The sequence below is a fragment of the Ostrea edulis genome, chromosome 1, assembly GCF_947568905.1.
Source record: "Ostrea edulis chromosome 1, xbOstEdul1.1, whole genome shotgun sequence".
Taxonomy (NCBI): domain Eukaryota; kingdom Metazoa; phylum Mollusca; class Bivalvia; order Ostreida; family Ostreidae; genus Ostrea; species Ostrea edulis.
In genome coordinates, this window is record NC_079164.1 from 109,986,938 (window position 1) to 110,009,956 (window position 23,019).

General features: G+C 35.7%; 1 protein-coding gene across 1 annotated transcript in view; it reads left to right on the forward strand.

The window, feature by feature from the left end:
• Positions 1–582: 582 nt before the first annotated feature.
• Positions 583–23,019, forward strand: part of LOC125678927 (hemicentin-2-like) — a 136,008-nt gene continuing 113,571 nt past the window's right edge. Inside the window, exons 1-3 of the mRNA XM_056145654.1 lie at positions 583–673; positions 1,715–2,047; positions 17,124–17,429. Coding sequence (XP_056001629.1) covers positions 583–673; positions 1,715–2,047; positions 17,124–17,429 — 730 coding nt within the window. The remainder of the gene's footprint in view (positions 674–1,714; positions 2,048–17,123; positions 17,430–23,019) is intronic.

Sequence of the window (23,019 nt, forward strand, 5' to 3'; positions counted from 1 at the left end):
AATGAAAGCTAAATTTAAGAACCAGTATGTTATAATTCATGGAAATTAAATATCCGGAATAATACACTTTGTGGAAAATAAATATCCGGATTAATACAAAATATTACATGTTCTGTACATTCTACGCATAACGTACTTATGTGGAACTACTAAATAGAGTTACACATGTATAAAAATAAATTTGACATTTCATCAATATTTCATCAACTAATCTGAAGGCCAGGGATGGTAACAAAAAGCTGAAAGGGGGGAGGGAGGGTTAATATCAGTTGGCATTGGTCAAAATAATCAAAACTGGTATCTATGCAAAAATAAACAATATAAATAAACAATGTAATTTCTTTCACCGCTGGGAGGTGTATGGAATCGATAAGTGACTATTTCTAAGTTGTCGATATCTTTGTCACACTTGTATAAACAATGTCTATGTGAATTTTATCAATACACTGTCGATGTTTACCCCAACGTTTCACCTCGGTGCGCGAGAACGATGTCTGCCGCGAGGTTTTCCATAATTTGGAATCTACGATAGCCAAGATATTTTACGAAGAATCTAGAGATGATACATGTCATGTCTGTAACATGGAGAGATTGGAGATCTTTAAGAAGTCTTCTCCCAGCCCCGTGCTCACCATCGTCGTTATACCCCTCGTGGATCAAACCGTTTTTGTCTGTGAATTGATATACCAATATATTGTGATCCGCGTTTGAGTAATTTGAGTCCATAGCAACTTTTTTATAGAAGTTTCTGACCTGGTTAAAGGTCGCTGTGGTAGATAGATGCCGCGATTTTAAAATCGTTCCCTTCTGTGGAGGTTTCTAGTGTCGACATCTGGATCTGTTGAAGTGCCTCTTTTTCTGCTTGATCCATTAGCAAAATGTTTTCAGGCTTTGGTTTTAACACTTTTTCTTTGTGTTTCCGTTAGGAAAAACTAACTTGTCTCCTACAAAACGTGTTTTCACATTCTCTTTCCAATACCGGTTACTTATTTCTTGGAGTTTTTTCCGATTTTCATCTACCTCTACTGGTCTTTGTGGGGTAATGTAGAAAGGTGTATTTGATTGTTCTGTAGAGCCAGACCCTTCGCTTCTGAAAGGTCTGGCTCAAATATATGTAATCCCACACACAGAAAACTCACATTTGGTCAAAATGTTGGAGATCAGAAAAACATGACTACCTGGCTCTGATCACGTGGTTATTTATACATGAAAGCTTCCTGACATAGTGCAGATTCAAGTTTGTAGAAATCATCGCCCCCAGGGGTAGGTTGGGGCCGCATTAGGGGTCAAAGGTTTACATGCAAATATATAGAGAAAATCTTTAACTATGGACTGAGCCAAGGTGATCAACTCAGGTTTGCGATGTGGCCTATGGGCCTCTTGTTAATCCAGTTCAGTTAAACTGCATGCTGCATACAGGGGTATTTTTACTTCATATTTGTAACCTTTGCCCTTTCAAATTGCAACTGTTTTTGTCCAGACACAATTGTGTTTAAGGAGTCACATTAGAGAGAAAACAGTTTCGCCCAATCTGACAACAAGGGGAAAGTGTTGAAAATTATAAAGCAGATCGAGGCAAATATTTTTCTGTGTACAGTAATTTGCATAAAGTGAATTACATTGCTTGATAAAAAAAATGCATTTTAATTTTATTCTTTTCATAATATTCAATATTAATATGGCACATAATTATGCCTTTAATATTTATTTGCAGGTCAAGATATAACGTTGACTCCACAGAGTCCTGCCACAGTCAGAGAGGGACAAGCTTTAGAGCTGACATGTCAATCAGGCCAGACTAGTGGATTATATAAGTTCTATTATATCAACAGTGAGGGAAATAATATTGAATATGCTAATGGAGGAGGAAGTTTTGCTGTTAAGCCATGTGATAATAAAACTAATGATGCAGTCATAGAGTGTGATTTTGGGACTCCATGGAAATTCAAACTAACATTGCTTAATCCTGTTCATAACCAGACTATCTACTGTCAGAGGAGTTTTCAGGGTCGAGATGTTAGTATAAGTACCACCATCTTTGTACAAGGTATTGAATTATGTTGATATCACTGGTTTTCCAATCCTGTTAAATATTAAGCAATGCACGCAAATCCTTGGCATCATCTGGTGGTGACATAGTTGACAGAATATTAATGCACCACTTGTCATATGCAAAGCTAATTATGCTCATGATAACTACAAGCAATATGTGAATTGTGAACTATTATTTATGCATTTTTAGATCATCTGATCATGAGCTAAAAGCTTATTTAGTGAGCTTTTCTGACAATCTAATTAAAATCAGATCCTAGAATACGCTCACAATCGCTACAGTAGGATCTGACATAACCCTATACGGGGCCATGTCCGAATGACCTTTCGCTTGGAATATCAGCCAGTCAGATTGTGCCATACACACAATGATGGCTATTTAGGCAGTTCCATGCAATTCGTAAACAAGTTGCTGTTATCTCTCTCCCACGAAGTTAATTCCACACTGTTAAATTGTATATTCTCACATAATGAATTTTAAACTTTCACAATAATGCTTAATCTATTCTATTCATACAAACAACAAAACGTATGATATCAAATACACCCAAATTAAATTAATTGTGAATTCCGATTTATTTATGAAAAGGAATGGGTATGATTTGAATAGTTTTCAATATGGTTTACTTAAATAACGTGAGGAATATAACACCAGTTGACGTAAACTGTTCTGTCACGAATTATTGTACACCCTGGGCGTGTAATAAACTGACAGAAAGTTAACCAAAACAAGGTCCAGATTTATTCTGTAAAAGACAAATACAATACAAATTGTAACAATCATAATTAGTACAACATTTGAATACAGAAATCAATTTGATGTCACGAATTGCGCGTTTTGAACTAGAGTAAGAAAATTATGCAATAAAATATCTGATTCCTATCAAATGTCTATAATTATTTCGCTTTAACAATTATCAAGTATAATGCTATTCATTAATTATTAACTATTCACTAAATATACATTCATGAAACACGGATGCTTAGAGTAGACAACAAACGATGCGCCATACATCTAAATTGTGCAGTGAACAAAGCAACAAAGCATTTATCTCCTAACTTATGCATTGAACAAAATATTCTACATATTCATTAGAAAGTTTCTGCATACATACAAAATTACTTTCACTGTAATTTCCTGAGATTCAGATAAAAAGTCAGACGGAGACTGTCGACGTATCTGCATCACGACGTAACATCAATGTAACAAAAAATAGCAAGTCGTACCAATTCGATTCGCTTATTGCGATAGTACATAAACGGTGCATTGTGACATCACATCTAGTTGTGATGTGATTTCTTTCAAACCAAACAATCGCAGCCATTTTCCTTGAATTGTGAACACTGACGATTTCATAGGCGACGCACTGATTGGCTAACATAAATTTCACATGCACATGAAACCTAATTGGGTTATATCAGATCTTCTTACGCAGAGTATAAGGCGCAGATATAAGAAGTCTGATTTTAATTAGATTGGCTTTTCTGATCACCCACTGCATGTAGCTTAGTCGTTTATCTGTCTGTAAACTTCACATTTTCCTCTTCTTCTCCAGAATTAAACTTGGTAAAAATCATCCTTGAGTGAAGGCACCTCAAAACATGCTCAAATTTGACTCTTCATACTTGAACTTTGACCCCTTACGAACTTAGGGGACGTTACACGAAAAACCATTGTTATCAATTTATCTCGAAAACCGTGAATGATGGAAGCACGTAGAGACACGAAACCTTCGCTGATAAGTTCCCAGTGAAACTCCCTTGCAGTGAGAAGTGAACTGAAGGGAACCGGAACCCCTTAAGCAGAGTTATTGCCCCTGCAAATATCCGATATCGTTATTTAAGCTTCTAACTTTGACATGAATAGACCTAGAGACACAGGAGCACTTGCAAGAAGACCGATGACCTTGACCATCAAAATGAGGTCAAAGGTCAAGGTCACACACCTCCCAGTGTGAGTCCGTGGTGGTCCACAATACAACACAACAGGACTTGTGGTCTCTCGGCACGTCCTCCTAAAAGCACACTATATCCATGCACATTGACGCCTGTCATACGTTCAAACACACATAAAAATAACAAGAAAACCCTTAAAATTCCTTTATTTATGGTCTTTGGATGTTACGGTCTTTAAACAATGGCTTTCGTGGCCCTAAACAGTTTATAATTCACTTGGACTTCTTTGTTATCAAGCAAGTCAGTCTGGTGTAGTGGTAGAGAGTCTGTCGCCATTATGGAAGTTAAGTTGCATTCATTGAGACGAGTAGTTGGATGGGTGACCGTCGGAAGTGGTTTTTTTTGGGTTTTTTTGGTTTTAAAGGATTAAGGCGTTGTCCGGTTAGGCGATAAAAATGAAGAAGTATTGAAATTGACAGAAATATTGAAGTTGAAAATTTTCAGGAAAAAGCAAAAAGCACTGAAAAGGTGGAAAGTCCTCTAATTGTTCGCGAACAATTAGGATTACTAGTTAGGTCTTTCCACCTTTCTATGGAAAGACCTTTTGATATTGTTCTGTTTATTATTATGTCTCCGAACACAAAGTGTCGGAGACATATTGTTTTTGCTCCGTTTCTTATTAAGGTCTTCCGTTTCCAACGGAAGACCTTCTAGTGATTCTACTGTTTATTATTATTATGTCTCCGAACACAAAGTGTCGGAGACATATTGTTTTTGCTCCGTTTCTTATTATTATTATGTCTCCGCGAACATAAAGTGTCGGAGACATATTGTTTTTGCTCCATTTCTTATTATGTCTCCGAACACAAAGTGTCGGAGACATATTGTTTTTGCTCCGTTTCTTATTATTATGTCTCCGAACACAAAGTGTCGGAGACATATTGTTTTTGCTCCGTTTCTTATTATTATTATTTTCTTCTTCTTATTCTTATTATTCCTCTTCTTTAGTGAGAAATTTGTCCGACCGATTTTTTGAAAGTGCTTCGACAGATCCACTTCAAACTTTGTGAGCTGATAGGGGGTCACTAGGAGGGGTGCATTCAACTTTTCAAATTTTCAAAATGGCCGCCGTTTCAAGATGGCGGCCAAAAAACGTCAAAAACTCAAGGTTGTCGGATTTCAACCAAATTCAATTTGTAGGGTACTTTAGTGACCCCGAGTCCATTTCCACCATCAAAAATTTTTTTTGAGCCGCCATTTTCAAAATGGCCGCCATATACCGAAATATTTCAAGGTGTTGAAATCTTTACAACATTTGGGTTCTGGGGTAAATGGAGGGTCCACAATTCATTTCTAGCATCAGTATTTCCTTCCAATCTATTTTCAAATGTTTCAAAATGGCCGCCATTAAAGAAAATGGCGGCCAAATTACAAGTCCGTTGGATTTCAACCAAATTTAGTTTCTATGGTTTTTAGAGGATCCTGAGTGCATATCCGGTATGAAAAAGCATTTCTGACATGGGGAGGTGTTCGGAGACATTTGTGTTGGCATCCCAACACAGTTATAGCTCGTTAGGGTCTTCCGTCTTCAGCGGAAGACCCTTCTATTATTCTATTGTTGATTTTTCACTTTTCTTATTAAGGTCTTCCGTCTCCTGCGGAAGACCTTACTATTATTGTTCGTGTTCTTCTTCTTCATTATTATTATTATTTTCCTTGGTAGTACACGCGTTTTTCTCAGCCATTTCTCGATCGATTTTCATGAAATTTTCAGGAAAGATGTCTTTTGGTGACGAGACTTTGCTTGCAAAATTTCGTGCTTGACGTCACTTCCGGTCAGGAGTTATCTCTCTTTTAGTGACTTTTTGAAGGGCCTTGTTGTCCACACATCTCCTCCGTTAGTTTTGAAGCTAGAGTCTTGAAATTTCTACACAAGATAGAGTAAACATTTTAGAAGATTTGTGGGGGATTCGATTTTACCGGAGGCGATTTGCCTAAAAACTCGCCTGGACCTGAAAAAATGGATGCCAAAATTTTTCGCCGATTTCGGCGATTTTTGACCTTTGATCTCCAATATCTTTTTTCTTGCAAATATTTTGTTAAGACATGTAGAACAAAAGTTGTGCACATTTACGAGATCTTTTCGAAAATATCAAGATTTAGGGGCTAGCCCCTTAAATTAGGGATCTAGAAGGGCTCAAAGTCTAGATCAAATATCTCAAAAATCGTTAATATTTTGGCATAAGTCAAAGAACAAAAAATGTTCATCTCAACAATCCAAATCTATTCATATAAAAATTTAGGTCATATGTTACGTAATAAGGGATTTTAAGGGCCAAAACCATAAATTTTTTACCCCTTGTATCTCGAAAACGACAAATATTTTGAAAAGCAATAAAGAACAAAAGTTGTTCAGAATGATGATCTGAACAATATGCATATTTCGTTTTTACCCTATGTGGCCCCGTTAGGGAGCTACAGTTTGGCCCCTAAAAATTACTTCTAGAAATAACTCGAGAACGGTAAAGAATTTCTAAATACTTGTTGAACAAAAAATGTTTGAAATGTCCTGACCTTTCTTACGATATCAAGCAAAAGGGGCTGACCCTTTAAATTAGGGGCCCAGAAGGGTCCAAAGGTTTATGAGAATATCTCAGAAACTATTAATATTTTGTAATAAGTCATTGAAGCGGAAATGTTCATCTAAACGAGCTTGTTCTTATCAAATCAAAAAGTAGGTCATATGTTACGTAATAAGGGATTTTAAGGGCCAAAATCATAAATAATTGACGCCTCATATCTTGAAAACGACAAATATTTTGAAAAGCATTATTGAACAAAAGTTGTTCAGAATGATAATCTAAACAATATGTACATTTCGTTTTTTCCCTATGTGGCCCCGTTAGGGAGCTACAGTTTGGCCCCTAAATATTTCTTGTAGAGATAACTCGAGAACGGTAAAGAATTTCTAAATACTTGTTGAGCAAAAAATGTTTCAAATGACAAGGCCTTTCTTACGATATCAAGCAAAACGGGCTGGCCCTTTAAATTAGGGGTTCAGAAGGGTCCAAATGTTTTTGAGAATATCTCAGAAACTATTAATATTTTATAATAAGTTGTAGAAGCGGAAATGTTCATCTCAACGAGCTTGATCTTATCAAATCAAAAAGTAGGTCATATGTTACGTAATTAGAGATTTTAAGGGCCAAAATCGTAAATATTTGACGCCTCATATCTTTAAAACGACATATTTTTTGAAAAGCATTATTGAACAAAAGTTGTTCAATGTGTCATAACCTATCGATCAATATCAAAAAATGGGTCTGTGGGCCTCATGGCTCGCCTGTAGAGTCGATTTTTGTCGATATCAGTCGATTTCAAAAACTTGTAACTGGTAAATATTTTGTAAGGACATATTGAACAAAAGTTGTTCAGTTTATCGAGATCTATCGATTTTACAGGTAAATATTTTGTAAAGACATATAGAACTAAAGTTGTTGAGTCTATAGAGGGCTAACAAATGACATCAAGAAATAGGCCCGCGGGCCTTATGGCTCGCCTGGAGAGTCGAATTTCAAACGAATTTCACCGCAACTTTGCTTCAGAAGCTTATGATATGAAAAATTGATTATATCTAAAGTGTCTTAAAGTCGGACACTAAATTGGGACTCATTTGTCTTTTCTTTTTTTTTTTTAACTCCGAGTGCATCAACAAATCGGACGGAAGACCTACTCGTTGCTCGCAACGAGATCGTGTCTAGTTCTTATTAGGTCTTTCCACCTTTCTGTGGAAAGACCTTTTGTTATTGTTCTGTTTTTTATTATTATTATTATTATTATTATTATTTGTCTTCTTTTCTTTCCGCCGCGAGAAGCTCTTGACGTTTTAAGACTTATCGAAAAACAATTTATACCATCATATTTGACATCTCGAAACATGCTCAGATCTCACCCTGCGTATTTGATCTTTGACCCCTAACGAACTTATGGGACTTTACGCAAAAAACCCTTGTTATTGGTTCACCTCGAAAACCGTAAATGATAAGAGCATGAAACTTTCACTAAATTCTGAAGTCGATCAAGCTGAAGCGTTGTAGTGTTTACTTTTAAGTTTTCGGTGATCCCTAAAGGGAGTTAATGGCCCTGAAAGTTTACGATTTTTACGGAAAAATTCAAAATTCCTAAAATATAAGTCGTAGAAAGACGGAACCAACTGGAATGCAATACTTGACCTTTGACCTTGAAAATCAGGTCAAGGTCAAAGGTCAAGGTCATCTAGAAACTTTGAAAATAAGCAATTTTCACACCGTCTAAAGCATATAAAGTACAGATTAGGTATAATATGCACAATATGTCAAGAACCAACTTAAGTCAATGCATTGCATTACGACTCTGAACTTTGACCTTTGTTCGATTTACAGCGACTTGCGTAAAAACCATTGTTATCACTACAGTATGGAAACCGTAAATGGGATGAACACGAAATGTTCACTAAACTTATTGCCTGATCAATTGTAAAAGATGACTTCCTGTTTTTGATGATTCGTTGATCCCTAACGGGAATTAATGCCCTTGAAAGTTTTTGATTTCGCGTAGAAATTTACAACTCCTAAAGTATTTGTCGTAGGAAGACAGGACCAACTGAAGTGACATCCCTGACCTTTGACCTTGAAAATTAGGTCAAGGTCAAAGGTCAAGGTCATTTAGAAAGTTTGAAAATAAGCAATTTTCACAGCGTCTAAAGCATATAAAGTGCAGATTAGGTATAATATGCACAATATGTCAAGAAGCAACTTAAGTCAATGCATTGCATTACGACTCTGAACTTTGACCTTTCTTCGATTTACAGCGACTTGCGTAAAAACCATTGTTATCACTACAGTATTGAAACCGTAAATGGGACGAACACGAAATGTTCACTAAACTTATTGCCTGATCAATTGTAAAAGATGACTTCCTGTTTTTGATGATTCGTTGATCCCTAACAGGAATTAATGCCCTTAAAATTTTTTAATTTAGCGTAGAAATTTACAACTCCTAAAGTATTTGTTGTAGGAAGACAGGACCAACTGAAGTGACATCCCTGACCTTGAAAATTAGGTGAAGGTCAAGGTCAAGGTAATCTAGAAACTTTGAAAATTAGCAATTTTTATACCGTCTAAAACATATAAAGTACACTTTTTTTGTATTCAGAGACATTGTTTGAATGTCTGAAAAGGTGGAAAGACCTCTAATTGTTCGCGAACAATTAGGATTACTAGTTATTATTATTATTATTCTTATTATTATTATTTGTCTTCTTTTCTTTCCGCCGCGAGAAGCTCTTGACGTTTTAAGACTTATCGAAAAACAATGTAGACCATCATATTTGACATCTCGAAACATGCTCAGATCTCACCCTGCGTATTTGATCTTTGACCCCTAACGAACTTATGGGACTTTACGCAAAAAACCCTTGTTATCGGTTCACCTCGAAAACCGTAAATGATAAGAGCATGAAACTTTCACTAAATTGTTTAGTCTATCAAGCTGAAGCGTTGTAATGTTTACTTTTAAGTTTTCGGTGATCCCTAAAGGGAGTTAATGGCCCTGAAAGTTTACGATTTTTACGGAAAAATTCAAAATTCCTAAAATATAAGTCGTAGAAAGACGAAACCAACTGGAATGGAATACTTGACCTTTGACCTTGAAAATCAGGTCAAGGTCAAAGGTCAAGGTCATCCCCAAAGACCAGAAAATGGCACCTTTTATACTCTCTTTCCCGCTTCAGATAGCAGTGAAATACCATAGGGGTCAGCATGGAATTCTGGACGGGTCTCCGTATCATGAATGACAACTCTCAATTTGGACCCCTCTGCGAACCGTGGCGACGCGCGTTGAAAACGTTGTTATCGCTACTCCTCCAGAACCGAAACTCGTAGAGACACGAAACTTTCGCTGAGGAGTTCCCAGTGAAACTCCCTTGCAGTGAGAAGTCAACCGAAGGGAACCGGAACCCCTTGAGCAGAGTTATTGCCCCTGCAAATCTCCGATATCGTTATTTCAGCTTCTAACTCGGACAGGAATAGCCCTAGAGACACGGGAGCACTTGCCAGAAGACCGATGACCTTGACCTTCAAAAGGAGGTCAAGGTCAAAGGTCAAGGTCACACACCTCCCGGTGCGCGTCCGTGGTGGTCCACAATACAACACAACAGGACTTGCGGTCTCTCGGCACGTCCTCCTAAAAGCACACTATATCCATGCACATTGACGCCTGTCCTACGTTCAAACACACATCAAAACAACAAGAAAACCCTTAAAATTCCTTTATTTATGGTCTTTGGATGTTACGGCCTTTAAACAATGGCTTTCGTGGCCCTAAACACTTTATAAGTCACTTGGACTTCTTTGTCATTAAGCAAGTCAGTCTGGTGTTGTGGTAGAGAGTCTGTCGCCATGATGGAAGTTAAGCAACATTCATCGCGACGAGTAGTTGGATGGGTGACCGTCGAAAGTGGGTTTTTTTTTTTTTTTTTTTTTTTATATAGGATTTAGGCGTTGTCCGGTTAGGCGATAAAAGTGAAGAAGTATTGAAGTTGAAAATGATTTGAAAATTAATTTTCAAGAAAAAGCACTGAAAAGGTGGAAAGTCCTCTAATTGTTCGCGAACAATTAGGATTACTAGTTAGGTCTTTCCACCTTTCTGTGGAAAGACCTATTGATATTCTTCTGTTTATTATTATTAGGTCTTTCCACCTTTCTGTGGAAAGACCTATTGATATTCTTCTGTTTATTATTATTATTATTATTATTATTATTATTATTTTTCCTCTCCGTGATTTTGAGTTTCAAGATTTATCGAAAACATTTATAGTCCATAAGAATGTACTCCTTAAAAGATTTTGGCAGTTCACCCTGCGTATATGAACTTTGACCCCTCAAGGAGTTATTGCCCCTTTTGCAATAAAAGCTTGTTATCGCTACTCCTCCGAAACCGTACACCGTAAAGATACCAAACCTTCACCAATGTCTTCGACTAGTCAAGGAGACTCTTCAATCTATTCATTGCGAAATGATTCTTCGACCCCTTTTATGAGTTATTGCCCCTGAAAGTTTTTGATTTTTACAAATAATTGAAAAAATTTAAAACCATTTCTCCTAGAGACATGGGACTAACTGCATTAGAATCTTCATCCTTTGACCTTTTGATTTATATCAAGGTCAAAGGTCAAGGTCATTCAAAATATGAGAAATTTAGCTCTTTTTATATCTCTTTTGTCTTTCAACATATACTTCATATCATTGCATCCTTATTTTGTCCTTTTAAATCTATTTTAAAGATTTAATTCCTGTACCTTAAGACTGACCCTTTTAAAAGTTATTGCCCCTTAGAGTATTAACTTTGTTATCGCTACTCCTCCGAAACCGTACACCGTAAAGATACCAAACCTTCACCAATGTCTTCGACTAGTCAAGGAGACTCTTCAATCTATTCATTGTGAAATGATTCTTCGACCCCTTTTATGAGTTATTGCCCCTGAAAGTTTTTGATTTTTACAAATAATTGAAAAAAATTAAAATCATTTATCCTAGAGACATGGGACCAACTGCATTAGAATCTTCATCCTTTGACCTTTTAATTTATGTCAAGGTCAAAGGTCAAGGTCATTCAAAATATGAGAAATTTAGCTCGTTTTATATCTCTTTTGTCTTTCAACATATACTACATATCATTGCATCTTTAGTATGTTGTTTTAAATCTATTTTAAAGATTTAATTCCTGTACCCTAAGATTGACCCCTTTAAAAGTTATTGCCCTTTACAGTATTAACCTTGTTATCGCTACTCCTCTGAAACCATAGACCGTAGAGACACCAAATCTTCACCAATGTCTTCAACTATTCAAGGAGACTCTTCAATCTATTCATTGCGAAAATATTCTTCGACCCCTTTTATGAGTTATTGCCCCTGAAAGTTTTTAATTTTTACAAATAATTGAAAAAAATTAAAACCATTTATCCTAGAGACATGGGACCAACTGCATTAGAATCTTCATCCTTTGACCTTTTAATTTATGTCAAGGTCAAAGGTCAAGGTCATTCAAAATATGAGAAATTTAGCTCTTTTTAGATCTCTTTTGTCTTTCAACATATACTACATATCATTGCATCTTTAGTATGTCATTTTAAATCTATTTTAAAGATTTAATTCCTGTACCCTAAGATTGACCCCTTTAAAAGTTCTTGCCCTTTACAGTATTAACCTTGTTATCGCTACTCCTCTGAAACCATAGACCGTAGAGACACCAAATCTTCACCAATGTATTCAACTATTCAAGGAGACTCTTCAATCTATTCATTGCGAAAATATTCTTCGACCCCTTTTATGAGTTATTGCCCCTGAAAGTTTTTGATTTTTACAAATAATTAAAAAAAAAATAAAACCATTTATCCTAGAGACATGGGACCAACTGCATTAGAATCTCCATTCTTTGACCTTTTAATTTATGTCAAGGTCAAAGGTCAAGGTCATTCAAAATATGAGAAATTTAGCTCTTTTTAGATCTCTTTTGTCTTTCAACATATACTACATATAATTGAATCTTTAGTATGTCCTTTTAAATCCATTTTAAAGATTTGATACCTGTACCCTAAGACTGACCCCTTTAAAAGTTCTTGCCCCTTACATTATTAACCTTGTTATCGCTACCCCTTTGAAACCATAGACCATAGAGACACCAAACCTTCACCAATGTCTTCGGTTTCTCAAAGCACAACTTCAACATATTCAGTGTGAAAGGATCCGCTGACCCCTTATATGAGTTATTGCCCTTTTATGTGTTTGTGCTAATCGTTAACTTTTAAACGGATAATCATAGAAACATGGGACCAACTGCAATGTGATCATTGACCTCTGACCCTGAATATTAGGTAAAGGTCAAAGGTCAAAGTTACTTCAAATATTGAGAATTTAGCTCTTTTTATATCTCTTTTGTCTTTCAACATACATCATTTTTCATTGCATCATTAGTATGTTCTTTTAAAACCAATTAAAACATCTTTCTTGGCCCTTAAGCCGGGCTCCTTTAAAAATTATTGCCCATCTTACAAATAAAACTTGTTATCACTAGTCCTTTGAAACCGTTAACCCTGAAGATACCAAACCTTAATCATTAATGTTTTGTACTGATTTAGTAGACTCTTCAATCTATTCAGTGCGAAAAGATTCACCAACCCCTTTAAATAGTTATGGCCCCTGAAAGTTTTCCAAGTTTACATTGACTTGAAAGTTTTTTGGCCTCATTTGACCTACTGAAGAATGGATCAAGATTGAAGGTCAAGAAACAAATCCAGAAAAGGTGGAAAGACCTCTAATTGTTCGCGAACAATTAGGATTACTAGTTATTATTATTTTCTTCCTTCTTTTCTTTCCGCCAAAAAATAATTTGACATCTTTAGACTTATCGAAAAGTTTTATAGCCCATCATATTCAACTTCTCGAAACATGATAACATGTGACCCTGCGTAATTGACCTTTGACCGTTTACGGAGTTATTGGACTTTACGTAAAAATCCTTGTTATTGCTACTCCTCTTTAATCGTAAAAGATAGGAGCATCAAACCTTTGCTGAAACATAGAAGAGACTTAGATGGATTCATATGGGCATTAATCAAAAGGATTCGAAGACCCCTCGGTGGATTTATTGCCCTTTAGGTTTTACAATTTATTCGTAAATAATGTCCAACATGAGAACGGTTTATCATAGAGACACGGGACCAACTGGAATGGGATTGTTGACCTTTGACCTTGAAAATTAGGTCAAGGTCAAAGGTCAAGGTCATCCAAAAGGCCAGAAAATAGCACTTTTTATACCCTTTTTCCTACTTAAGATAGCATTGAAATATTATATCGGTAAGTAATTGACTTCATGATTGGTTCAGATATTATGCATGATATCTTTGAACTTTGACCCTTTCGTGAATTTCGGAGACTCGCATTGAAAAGCTTGTTATCGCTACTCCTACTAAAGCGAAAGTCATAGAGACATGAAACCTTCGCTAATGACTTCAGAGTAAAACCCCCTTCCACTGAATAATTAATGGAAGGGATATGAAAACCCTTAATAAGCATAGTTATTGCCCCCTGAAAGTCTCCAATATCATTATCGAAGCCTATAACTTTTATATTAATTTAGTTAGAGACATGGGATCACTTGCATTAAGACCGATGACCTTTGACCTTGAAAATGAGGTCAAGGTCATCATCAAAATTATTTTTTTCCCATTTTCAAGGTCTTTTAACGTATTTTAGCATTGAGAAGCTAACCGAAAATAACTGAAAACCCCTGAACAAATTATTGCCCCTCAGAATGTCTTGATTAACATTTTTTAAGCTTAAATAGCTTTTACATCAATATAGATAGAGACATGGGATCACTTGCATTAAGACCGATGACATTTGACCTTTAAAATGAGGTCAAGGTCATCGTGAAATTTTTTATTTTCATTTTCAAGGTCTTTTAGAGTTTCTAACATCATCTTAAATATTCCTAAATATCTCTTTTTAAATCATTGTAGGTGGAAAGCCCTCTAATTGTTCGCGAACAATTAGGATTACTAGTTATTATTATTATTTTTTTTACCAAATTTTTCTCGAAAACTATACAGTGGTTTTCAGTGAAACTTTCAGGAAAAATGCATTATATTATGAAAGTTGTTTATCACAAAAAAAAATTGGGAAAATTCCATTTTGGTTCCAAGTTATGGACAATTTCCTGATTTTCAAATGGAACTTTGTCTGCGAGTGATCTACTGGAAGGGCTAAAGATATGAACTGGAAACTTGTTAGAGATGATAGAACATGACTTATAGATTACTCTAGATATTCGTAATTTTCATTTTGAAGCGATGGTTTTCACTAGCCTAATGGTTAGCGTAGTGGATTTTCATGCGGGCGACCCGGGTTTAATCCCCATGCAGGTTACTCGAATATTTTTTTCCCACTTTTTTCAGCTATATTTAACAGAAATGTATGCACTACAGTAAAACGTATAACAAATGAAGAATTTAAGGTTATCTACTGGACACGGAAAGAACGGAAGACCATGGCAACAAAGGTCAAGGTCATCTGGAAACTTTGAAAATAGACACTTTTCATACAGTCAAAAGCATAGAAAGTGTAGATAAAATGTTATATGCACAAGTAGTCACAATCCAACTTATTCTAACGCATTGCATTACGACTCTGAACTTTGACCTTTCTTCAATGTACAGCGACTTGCATAACAACCATCACATCAGAGTAAATGGTACGAACAGGAAATGTTCACTAAACTTATTGCCTGATCAATCGTAAAACATGACTTTCTGTTTTTGATGATTTGTCGACCCCTAACGGGAATTAATTCCCTTGAAAATTTTAGGTTTCGCGTAGAAATTTACAACTCCTAAAGTATTTGTCCTAGGAAGACAGCTCCAATTGAAGTGAGATCCCTGACATTGAAAATTAAGTCAAGGTCAAAGGTCATCTAGAAACTTTGAAAGTAAGCAATTTTCATACCGTCTAAAGCATATAAAGTACAGATTTTTTTTGTATTCAGAGACATTGTTTGAATGTCTGAAAAGGTGGAAAGACCTCTAATTGTTCGCGAACAATTAGGATTACTAGTTATTATTTGTCTTCTTTTCTTTCCGCCACGAGAAGCTAATTGACGTCTTTAGACTTATCGAAAAACAATGTTGTCCATCCTATTCGACATCTTGAAAGAAGCTCACATTTGAACCTGTGTAACTGAACTTTGACCTTTAACAAACTTAGAGGACTTTACGCAAAAAACTCTTGTTATTGATTCTTCTCGAAAACCGTGAATGATTGGAGCATGCGACCTTTTCTAGAACATAGAGGTGACTTGATCCAATTGATATTGGCATTCAACAAAAGGATTCGAGGACCCTTTCAGGAAGTTAGTACATGTACCCCTCATGTTTTACGATTTCTGCGTAAGAAATTGACGACTCCTAAAGCATTCGTCGTAGAGACACCGAACCCACTGGAACGGGTTGAGTGACCTTGACCTTGAAAAATAGGTCGAGATCAAAGGTCAACCAAAAGGACCAGAAAATGTCAAATGTGAGCTTCTTTTAAGATGTCGAATAGGATGGACAACATTGTTTTTCGATAAGTCTTAAGACGTCAAAAGCTTCTCGCGGCGGAAAGAAAAGAAGACAAATAATAACTAGTAATCTTAATTGTTCGCGAACAATTAGAGGACTTTCCACCTTTTTTTTATACTCTCTTTCCTGCTTCAGATAGCATTAAAATATGATATGGGTTTTATGGAATTCTGGATTGGTTTCGATATTATGAATTACAACTCTAAACTTTGACCCTTCTGTGAATTATGGCGACTCGCATTGAAAACCTTGTTATCGCTACTCCTACAGAACTGAACGTCGTAGAGACACGAAACCTTCGCTGATAAATTCAAGATAGATCTCTCTTGCATCAAGAAGTTGACTGAAGGAAACTGAAAACCCTTAAGCACAGTTCTTGCCCCCGAAAGTCTCTGATATCATTTTTTTAGCCCATAACTTTTTCATTGATATAGATAGAAATGTGGGACCGAGTGAATGACTTACATGAAGCCCCGTGACCTCTTTGACCTTCAAAATGCGGTCAAGGACAAATGTCAGGGTCACATTTTATTTTCCATAGGATTTTTGAGGTTTGACCTTGAATGTGGGTCAAGGTCAAAGTCACACATCAAGGTGCGAGTCTCCACGAGTTAGGCAAAACTACGCGTCACGCCTGTCGTCTCAAAGGAAGAAACAGTTTACCTTTCTGATATATATGTGCCGGCTATCCAACATTCCCACACCTTTGTTTGGAAATTTTGACCGGGGTGCGAAACCATTGCTTCAATCTCCAATACTAAAACACTGAAGGCGGCAAATTTGAATTTCTTTTTTTGTGTGTGTGCTTTTAGCAATTGAACTACTGAAAACCCAGTATAAGTATGTGGAAAGCCCTCTAATTGTTTGGGAACAATTAGGGTCACTAGCTAGTATGTATAATATACTGTATAATACTCTTGTTGAAATTTAAGTTTAACCTTAACTCTGAAGGTATGAATACATTTCTATGTATCTAAAATATATATTACACTCCTAGGTCCTCTCTCACTTGTACTTTCAGTGCCCGTCACTAGTGTCACACTGTCACCATCGCCCAGTGTAGAGGTCATTGAAGGAACATCCTTCACTTTCAGCTGTGTATCAAAAGCTGCCAGACCAGCAGCAAACATAACATGGTACAGAGACGACATGGTGGTGAGTGGAAGTTCATCGAGTACGTCAACGAATAATCTGCTGTACGATGTGACCAGTAATCTTACGTCATCCTATAATAGAACGGATAATGGGAAGAGGATATATTGTACTGCAGTCAACATAAATGGAGACACTCCAAAACAGTCATCTAAACCTCAACTAAATGTTATATGTAAGTTATAATGAAGGAAGGAGTTATGAGATTGATTACAGAAAGGCTTGTGATTCCTATTACAGGGTACATACTTTCAATAATTTATAAAATGATTAAAAAAGACAAAAAAAAGAAATATCAACAGTTTTTCAGGCTTTGCCGCATCCGTTGAAAGGCACCACACAGATTCCCCCCAATTGATATTTGTTTATTTATGTGAATTGGGTAATTCTTTTATTATAGATATTTATATATGTAAAACTTTCAAAAGGTTTTTTAGGTCACATGAGCTGATCGCCTGTTGTCTGTTGACTGTCTGTTTGTACATCTGAAAACTTTTTACATTTTCGACTTCTTCTCCAGATCCACTCGTCCAATTTCAACCAAACTTGGCACAAAGCATATCCTTGGGTGAAGGGCTTTCAACTTTGTTCAAATGAAGGGCCAGTGCCCCCTTCAAAGGGGAGGTAATCACAAAAATGCAAACGTAGTTTGGGGTCATTGAATAATCTTCTCAAGAACCAATGCACCAGAAAAGTAGAAATTTACATGAAAGCTCATTGACATAATGAAGAATAAAGTTTATTTTAAAACCATGGCCCCCAGGAGTAGGTTGGGGCCACAATAGGGTATCAAAGTTTTACCTGCAAATATATAGCTAAAATCTTAATTTTCCAGTTTTTCTTCAAAGAGATTTATAGAAGAGGCTTTTGGTAATAGAAACCAAATCAATGAGAAATTATTCCACTTTTACATACAATTTACTGTATGTTAATCAACAAAATCTTAGCGAAATAATGTTTAGATATTAATATGTGAAAATGCAGGTACGTTATGCAATTTTATAAAATTCCAATGTTTAAACTTACAAGTAAAAAAAACTACATGTTAATTCATCATTTTAGCTATTGTTTTGTTTTGAAAATTTATTTGAATACTAAATGAAACATTATAGAAAAGTTTGAGTGGATTGTTCAAAACTTGAAAAAATGACGCATTTTTCTCTAACTAGCATAAAAATGTCCCAAAATTCTGTAGTGTCCGCAACATGTGCATATTTTGGAATGCCTGATGAATTATACTTATATACTTTTTCTGATAAGAGGCAATACAGTTACTAATGTGTCTACCAAAGAAACAGACTCTAGCTCAGTATTGCCAAGTTTTCTGGCATATATATTGTGTTTTGTAGTGTCCGCAACCCGCAACAGGTTTTTGATTTCATGGATTTTTTTCAAGAAAATGTATTATGATTTATCTTTGTGATAACTATAACTATTCAAGTATTTACTTTAAACATGTAATGAATTAAAATATAATGAAAATATATGTTCAAACTCGGAATTTACACCCATAACATCTAGTGTATACATATTCAAAATCCTTCAATTTTCAGTCTAAAGTTATATATATATTTCAAGTCAATTTTCACATGATATTTCAAACTGAAGAAGTGGAAACTAAAGAATATATCAAAATGTTAATTGTTTAATGATAAATCTAAATATATTTCAATATAATTATATTGCGGACACTACAGTAATGGTATATATTCCAATTTTTAGCTCACCTGAACCGAAGATTCAAGTGAGCTTTTCTGATCACATTTTGTCCGTCGTCCGTCCGTCTGTAAACTTTTCACATTTTCGACTTCTTCTCCAGAACCACTGGGCCAAATTCAACCAAACTTGCCACAAAGCATCCTTGGGTGAAGGGGATTCAGATTTGTTCAAATGAAGGGCCATGCCCTTTTTCAAGGGGAGATAATTAAGAATATGTGAAATTTTGGTGGCATCTTTTAAAAATCTTCATCTCAAGAACCACTAGGCCAGAAAAGATGAAATTTATAGATAAGCTTTATTAGGTAGTGCAGATTCTAAATTGTTAAAATCATGGCCCCCGGGGGTCGGATGGGACCACAATAGGGGATCAAAGTTTTACATACAAATATATAGGAACATTTTTAAAAAATCTTCTTCTCAAGAACCACTGAACCAGAAAAGCTGAGATTTATATGAGAGCTTCCTGATATAGTGCAGATTCTAAATTGTAAAAATCCTGGTCCCTGGGGGTCGGATGGGGCCACAATAGGGAATCAAAGTTTTGCATACAAATATATGGAAAAATCTTTTAAAATCTTCTTTTCAAAAACCACTGAGCCAGAAAAGTTGAGATTTATATGAAAGCTTCCTGATATAGTACAGATTCTAAATTGTTAAAATCCTGGCCCCCGGGGGTCGGATGGGGCCACAATAAGGGAACAAAATTTTACATACAAATATATAGGAAAATTTTTAAAAATCTTCCTCTCAAGAACCACTGAGCCAGAAAAGCTGAGATTGATATGAAAGCTTTCTGATATAGTGCAGATTCAAGTTTGTTAAAATTATGGTCCCCGGGGGTCGGATGGGGCTACAATAGGGGATCAAAGTTTTACATACAAATATATAGGGAAAATCTTTTAAAATCTTTTCAAGAACCACTAAGTCAGAAAAGCTGATATTTACATGAAAACTTTCCGACATAATGCAGATTCTAAATTGTTAAAATCCTGGTCCCTGGGGGTCGGATGGGGCCACAATAGGGGATCAAAGTTTTACATACAAATATATAGGGGCATTCTTTAAAAATCTTCTTCTCAAGAACCACTGAGCCAGAAAAGTTGATATTTACATGAAAGCTTCCTAACATAGTGCAGAGTTAAGGTTGTTCAAATCATGGCCCCCTGTGGTAGGATGGGGCCACAATAGGGGATCAAATTTTTGCATACAATTATATTTGGAAAATCTTCTTCTCAAGAACTACTGAGCCAGAAAAGCTGATATATACATGAAAGCTTTCTGACCTAGTGCAGATTCAAGTTTGTTCAAATCATGGCCCCTGGGGGTAGGATGGGGCCATAAGGGGGATCAAAGTTTTACATACAAATATATAGGAAAAATCTTCAAAAATCTTCTTCTCAAGAACCATTGGGCCAAAGAAGTTCACATTTACATGAAAGCTTTCTGACATAGTGTATAGATTCAAGTTTACAAAAACCATTGCCTCTAGGGATAGGTTGGGGCCATGATAGGGACTAAGGTTTTACATGTAAATATATTTGGAAAGTCTTCTGATATGGACCAAGGTGACTCAGGTGAGCGATGTGGCCCATGGGCCTCTTGTTTTAAGTGTCTTAGACTAAAAGATTTCAATGAGCCACTAAGATGAGCAGCCCAGAGAGGTCTATGAAATAGAGAGAGAAGATAGAAGAAATAGGGTGAAATAAAAAAAAACCCACAGTGAATCTAAAGAAAGACAAAATAAAGAAAAGGAGAGAGAGAAAGAGAGTGAGAGACCTGAAAAACAATCTCCAATTTCTTGCCACAAAAAGAGAAAAAAGAGATTACAAATGAAAAAATACAAACAGAAAGAAATCTTGAGAGAAAGTAAAGGTTGAAACTGAAGAGGAAATGCAAGAAAAGGTGAACACAAAAAATTGAAAAGAACAACTTTAAGAAGAAAAAGATTTAAAAACCAAAAGGGCATAGAAAGAAATATTATTTGTAATTTTCAGATCATAGTTATGGACGAGGAGAAAGATGAGATTAAAATTTTACCCCCCCTCCCCCTCCAAGTACTGCTGGATCTTTAAATATTATTCCTGTTCACACGAAGTACAGAAAGTAGATTCCTCCTGGGGAAACTAATGATAAAATTAGCGTCATACTTTCTGAGCCAATTCTATCCTCAAACAGTACCAATGACAAGTTATTTTATTCTTTTGATAATTAGTACTGTTTAAACGTTTAGTTCTAAGTTCGAGTTTGCTTGAATTTGAAATAAATAAATAAGACTTGTTCATAAATTTATCTTCTGTACTTGCAACAGCATTATAATTATCATTTCACATGTTTCACTTATTTCATTACAATATTTCTGAAATAAGTGAATATAATAAAACATCTCTGATATTCTGTTCTTTTTATGATAAAGTTGGATAACTTGATTAAAAAAACCGAATGGTTAGTTTGAAAAATGACACTTCAAACTTGTATACACTTTATAATTGATATATACTTTAGGTATTATTTCAAGAAGTATCATTCTAGCCCCCCCCCCCCCCCCCCCATTTTTTGAGTCGGCTCGCAAAGCGAGATGCTCCTTGCTATCAACGGCGTGCGGATTTACCGCGTCACACAAACTCTCTGTGTTTATAATCATGCGCGTGCAAATAGTTCTTATTCTTTAGTTGTTGAAATTTCAACACTGTTTGGTAAATATCATTCCTTTCTTATCCATACTCTTTAAAACTATTCCGATTATGATTCTGCGCGACATAACAAGCAAATTCTCCTTTTAAAATGTTTTGTCTGATCTGTTTATTAGAAAACGTGAGCGCGTATGAATATATTATTTCAAGAACGACTTGTCTAATTTCAACATTGTCACGTGACGTTTTAGCGGGAAAAATATCGTGTGTTTACAGAAGTTGGCGAAGAGACTGATAGTGTGTGTTCACCGAAATTTGTGTTATAGGGTGAAAATATCTACGTACATTTCATCGAAGATTTATGTTATCATGGTTGTTTTCCTGCTATTTCCCCTTGGAATACTACTTTTGACATCAACTCTTCTGCACGAATCAATTTTTTATTTCCGTTGAACCTTCAGGATCAGGTAATTTGATCGCTGTGGTACATGTATTTTTCATATTTTAAAAAGCGTCACCTCGGAGGAGCTAGATGCCATGCATGGGAAATGGGGTGGTCAATTGTGAGCGTGCTTCAGTTTTGATGACTACAACCTTTGTACTGTGTGCTAACTATTGGTATGTCGCTTCTCATCGGAGATTCACATATTCGCCGGTAATGTTCATTAATTCAATATCGAATATGTGCATTGTTGAAACATACAGATGGACCACAGATTCATACTGATTACCTTTTCTTGTAAAGGGGATCAAAGAGAGTGCAATGAATACATTTTCCGATGTTGTGTAAGGAAACAGTATATAGGAAAATATTTTTTTCTCAAGAATTGTTCAGGGAAATAATGTCATGACAAGTCAATGTTTTGTTTGAATTATGACTCTCAAAATTCCTCTCTAGGCCTAGAGTGTAAATTATCTTTAAGTATATACATTATGTTAAAATATATACCCATAGGCGCCTGGGTCAAGGATATTGCACTATAACGTATATGTAAACAATGGATGAAATTCGAACCACGAATAAATATTTCTCTCTGATCTATGGTGTCTCTTTATAGATTTTTTCATGTTCCAGGAAGCTTAAATACACGTATCATTATCAGAGAACACTAATTTATCCACGTTTTAAAAAATGTCTTATCCCACTGATTCATAATATATAACAAGGCTTGCAACTCAATCTACCCCTTTCCGTACCCCATGAGAGATATTCTCCAAAACATTGACGAACAGATGAAGAGAGAGTCGACTCTCAGGCCCTTAAGGCCTTTGATTTAATTTTCCCATTATATTATACCATTCACTGAACATACAAAACAAGTTGGAGTTTAAGGTTTTTAATTTACTTCATTCAAATCAAATAATATGGATTCAATCAGAAATACTTCAGTACCCCGGGTATATGTAGTGTCTGCA